Below are 5309 nucleotides of genomic sequence, written 5' to 3' on the forward strand. Positions count from 1 at the left end.
TCGTGGATATGCCTTGTTAACCTCTGTCTTGTTGATCTGTCTAATATTGACAGTGGGGTGTTAAATCTCCCACTATTATTGTGTGGGAGTCTAAGTCTCTTTTTAGGTCTCTAAGGACTTGCTTTATGAATCTGGGTGCTCCTGTATTGGGTACATATATATTTATGATAGTTAGCTCTTCTTGTTAAATTGATCTGTTTACCATTATGTAATAGCCTTCTTTGTCTCTTTTGATCTTTGATGGTTTAAAGTCTGTTTTATCAAAGACTGGGATGCAACCCCCGCTTTTTTTTTGTTTTCCATTTGCTTGGTAGATCTTCCTCCATCCCTTTATTTTGAGCCTATGTGTGTCTCTGCACGTGAGATGGGTCTCCTGAATACAGCATACTGACATGTCTTGACTATCCAATTTGCCAGTGTGTGTCTTTTAATTGGGGCATTTAGCCCATTTACATTTAAGGTTAATATTGTTATGTGTGAATTTGATCCTGTCATTACGATGTTGGTTGGTTATTTTCCCCGGGAATTGATGCATTTTCTTCATAGCATCACTGGTCTTTACAATTTGGCATGTTTTTGCAGTGACTGGTACCAGTTGCTTCTTTCCATGTTCAGTGCTTCCTTCAGGAGCTCTTGTATGGCAGGCCTGGTGGTGACAAAATCTCTCAGCATTTGCTTGTCTGTAAAGGATTTTATTACTCCTTCACTTATGAAGCTTAGTTTCCCTGGATATGCAATTCTGGGTTGAAAAATTTTTTGAGAATGTTGAATATTGGCCCCCACTCTCTTCTGGCTTGTAGGGCTTCTGCCAAGAGATCCGCTATTAGTCTGATGGGCTTTGAGACTGAGTCTCACTCTATGACCCATGCTGGAGTGCAGTGGCATGATCTCGGCTCACTGAAACCTCCACCTTCCAGGTTCAAGCTATTCTCCTGTCTCAGCCTCCGGAGTAGCCAGGACTACAGGGACACACCACCATGCCCAGCTAACTTTTGTATTTTTAGTACAGACGGGGTTTCACCATGTTGGCCAGGATGGTCTTGATCTCCTCGGCCTCCCAAAGTGCTGGGATTACAGGCGTGAGCCACTGTGCCTGGCCAATTATGACCATTTTAAGACACTTCCATCCATTGTTTAGAATGACTGAAATTAAAAAACAAAACAAAACAAAAACGTCCCTCACAATAACAAGGGCTAGTGATGATTAGGAGAAACTGGAATTCTCATAAATTGCTAGTGAAAAGCCAAAATGTTATGTTTGCTTGGAACACATTTTGGCAACTTCTTATAAAGTTAAACATACACTTACTATACAACCTAATAATCCTACTTCTAGTTATTTACCCGAGTTAATAGGGTAAATAACTATTTACCCTGTTACCATGTTCACACAAAACAAAAAGCTGTACATGAACGTTTATAGCAGGTTCATTAAAAATCACTATAAAATGAGACGGAACTCAGATATCTTTCACCAAGTGAATGGATAAAGAAACTATGAGACATCTATATAACAGAATACTAGAAAATAAAAATGAACTGGCTGGGCATGGTGGCTCAGGCCTGTGATTCCAGCACTTTAGGGGAGCTGAAGCGGGAAGATTGCTTGAGCCCAGGAATTCGAGACCAACCTGAGCAACACAGTGAGATCCTGTCTCATAGAAAGAAAAAAAGAAAGAAAGAAAGAGAAAAAGAAAGAGAGAAATGAACTATTGCTTCACATGACAACATGGAAGAATATTTTTTCTCTTAAAAAATTATAATTCACAGAATTATGCTACCATCATCTCTATCTAATTTTAGAACATGTCATCACTCCAAAATGAAACCCCATACTCATTAGGTCCCATTAGTAGTCACTCCATTTCTTCCTCCTCACAGTGCCTGGTAATCATGAGTTCACTTTCTCATTATAGATTTCTTTATTCTGGACATTTCATATAAATGACATGCTATCTGGCCCTTTTTTGTGACTGGCTTCTCTTACTTTGCATCACGTTTTAAAATTTTTAATCTTATTTTTTGCCAACATGAGGTCCCACTATGTTGTCCAGACTGGTCTCGAACTCTCGGGCTCAAGTGATCCTCCCTCTTTGGCCTCTCAAAGTATTGGGATTACAGGCTTGAGTCACTGCACCCAGCCTAGCATCATGTTTTTAAGGTTCATCTATTCTGTTGCACATACTACTTAATTTCATTTTACTACTGAATAAAATTCCTTCATATAGATATGCCACATTTTATTTCTCCAATTTATTAATTGATGGAAATTTGTTTTTTTCCCCACTTTTGGCTACTATGAACAATGCTGCTATGAACATTTGTATCAAAGCTTCTGTGTGAACACATGTTTTCAATTATCTTGGCCATATATCTAGGAGCAGAATCACTTGGTAATATGGTAGGTCTATATTTAACATCTTGAACAAACTGCCAGATTATTTTCCAAAGTGGCTGCACCACCTTACAATCCTACCAGCAACATGCGGAAGTTCTAATTTCTGCATATTCCCCACAATACTTATTCTTATATCATCTGTCTCTTTGATCATAGCCATCCTAGTGCATGTGAAGTGCTACCTCATTGTGGCTTTGTTTTGCACTTCCTTAATAACTAATGACGTTCAGCATCTTTTCATGTGTCTTCTTTGGGGAAGTGTGTATTCAAATCTTTTGCCCATTTTAAAGGGTTATTTGTCTTTTTATTTGTAAGAGTATGTTATATATTTTGGGTACAACTACATAGAGGAATCTTAAATGCATTTTGCTGAGTGAATGAATCCAGACCCAAAAGGCTGCATGTTGTATTATTTCATTTACATAATATTCTGTAAAAGGCAAAACTATAGAGACAGAAAACAGATCAGCGGTTGTGCGGAATTGTGATAGAGGGAAAGGCTGACTACAAAGGGACAACACAAGCAAATTTTTAGGGTAATGAAATTGTTCTGTATGGTACTATTGTATTGGATACATTACCCATTTGTAAAAACCCATAGAACTGTATGCCACAAAAAGTAACCTCTACCGTATTCAAGTTTAAGAGAATATAAACCAGGATTTCAAGGGAAACCAAGATGGAATGCAGACTGTAACAAATAAATTTGTTTACAATTGTATGATATAATCACACTAAAGGCAATAAAGAAAGAAGCTGACTTAAACAACTTGGGAAAGTGTTTTGACTAGATACTGTAAGCTAAAGGGGAAAATATGCAAATAACACTCTTTTCAAGCTGGAAAATTGTCTTCTCATTGTGTCTGAAGCTTTGCTTACTTTTCTTCTCCACATTTTTTTTTAGTTCTTTATTTCATCTTAAAAAAAAAAAAACCCTAAAATTGTCCAGGCATAGTGGCTCACACCTGTAATCCCAGCACTTTGGGAGGCTGAGGCAGGTAGATCACATGAGGTCAGGATTTCGAGACTAGCCTGACCAACATAGTGAAACCCCGATTGTACTGAAAAAACACAAAAAATTAGCCCAGCGTGGTGGGTGGCAGGTGCCTATAATCACAGCTACTTGGGAGGCTGGGGCAGGAGAATCGCTTGAACCCAGGAGGCCAAGATTGCAGTGAGCTGAGATTGTGCCACTGCACTCCAGCCCGGGCAACAAGAGTGAACAAAAAACAAACAAACAAAAGAACAACAACAACAAAACACCCTAAAATTGTTTAAAAAACTAAAATCATATCCTGTTTCTTAACCATTTCAAGCATTGGCTTAGCTGAGATGGTTTCAAAGATTCAGCCCTGTACACCTGCAGCCTGGCTTCCCAACTTTCTTCACATCATAGCACATCTGGAAAATGGCATAGTTGTGTGGTGCACTGATGCAAATGGACAAGGCCGACTGGACAAGTCTACCCCAGCCTCATCTGGCTCCCTAAGGGTTTGAGCATATCAGTATCTTAGCATAACTACAACCTATTCCTGCACTATTTCCCTTACCACTTGGGAAACACTCTGAACGCCCCTCCTAACCACAGTATTTAACTGTCCTTGGCCAAATGAAGACAGGATGTAGTCTGTGCCACTACAAAAAAACGAATTTTGACTATTGGTTTTTCTGTCTGCAAAGCTGACTAACTTAATCAGGGAATAATTCCTGATACTGGTCTCATTAGCATCAATCAACAACCAGTTGGCCTACAGTTTTTGAACTAACTTCTACCAACCTTACCTTTTCTTTCATTTTTTCCACCTTGTATTTGAGCTGGGGCACTACATTGTTGGGTGGCAAGCCTTTTTCCAGTTGAGTCACAAATTTAGCATATTTAGAAACTTGACTATTTAGGACTTCTGGATCCAGGCAATCAAATTTGGACTATGAAAAATTTAAAAACAAAGCAAAACAAGTTAAAACATAAAGTAAAAGTCAAGTTTGAAATACTAAAAAAACTTTTAAAAGTTAATCCAAATCTATACTGTGCTTTTGGAAATGGCTTTACTTATTAAATTGCTAATAATATTATATATCCAGCATCACCTGTTTATTCCTGAGGGTCAATATGCATAAACTCCTCGAAGGAGACAAATAGCTATTTTTTTACTCTTGCTAACCAGAAATTTCTCACCTAGTAGTCTTCTATTATTTGATTATATACCTGTTTAACATAAACACTGTAAATTCATAGATTATTCATAAAATTATTGAGCTATATACTTATATATAGATCTACAATTGTTTTTCTCAGTTATGTAAACATATAAGTATACACATATATTGACATGTCAGATAGCCACACATATATACTGATGGCAGTAGAAAATTTGTAAACCTTCATTTTTCTTTATTCTAAATCCATCATTTTCCTTCTGCTCCCTAATGGGTTTTCTTGTGCATTTCCTAGGGTGACTGCATCCCATGTTGGAAGCCACTGCTCTAATCCATGGTGGTAATCAGAAAATTCTTTTTAAGCTGCTGCTTCTCAAGAATATTTTTTTTACTTCTGAGATAAGTGATAAATGAGTTAAAGGAGTTATAATTGGTGTTATAGCATATATTTGTTTTTTATTTTCCATTTTCTCCACCAAAAGTAAGTTCTATGTTTGAACTTTGTTCTTCTTATTCTCCAGTGGTACTCCCAGCACCTGGAACATATTTTCTATGCTACTGTTTTTTAACCAAGGCATGTGTCTTCTAATGATAGGCATCAGCACAGGTAGGATGAATAAGAAGTGTAAAACAATATTTGTGAGGTTGACAGTATTTCTAACATGTCCATACCACACTTGAAAGTATAGGTGGCCATCTATTTTGCCTCGTAGAGAGGTGACCCTTGTTAAGGATTGAATATAGGGTAGATCCT

The 5309-nt window shown here is 37.5% G+C and overlaps 1 protein-coding gene across 1 annotated transcript in view; it reads right to left on the reverse strand.

The window, feature by feature from the left end:
* The window catches only part of DNAH6 (dynein, axonemal, heavy chain 6), a gene marked incomplete at its 3' end in the record, with an annotated part of 288388 nt that overhangs the window by 197000 nt on the left and 86079 nt on the right, over positions 1–5309 (reverse strand). Inside the window, exon 18 of the mRNA XM_011974268.1 lies at positions 4181–4324. Coding sequence (XP_011829658.1) covers positions 4181–4324 — 144 coding nt within the window. The remainder of the gene's footprint in view (positions 1–4180; positions 4325–5309) is intronic.

Source organism: Mandrillus leucophaeus, unplaced genomic scaffold, assembly GCF_000951045.1.
Source record: "Mandrillus leucophaeus isolate KB7577 unplaced genomic scaffold, Mleu.le_1.0 Scaffold1433, whole genome shotgun sequence".
Taxonomy (NCBI): domain Eukaryota; kingdom Metazoa; phylum Chordata; class Mammalia; order Primates; family Cercopithecidae; genus Mandrillus; species Mandrillus leucophaeus.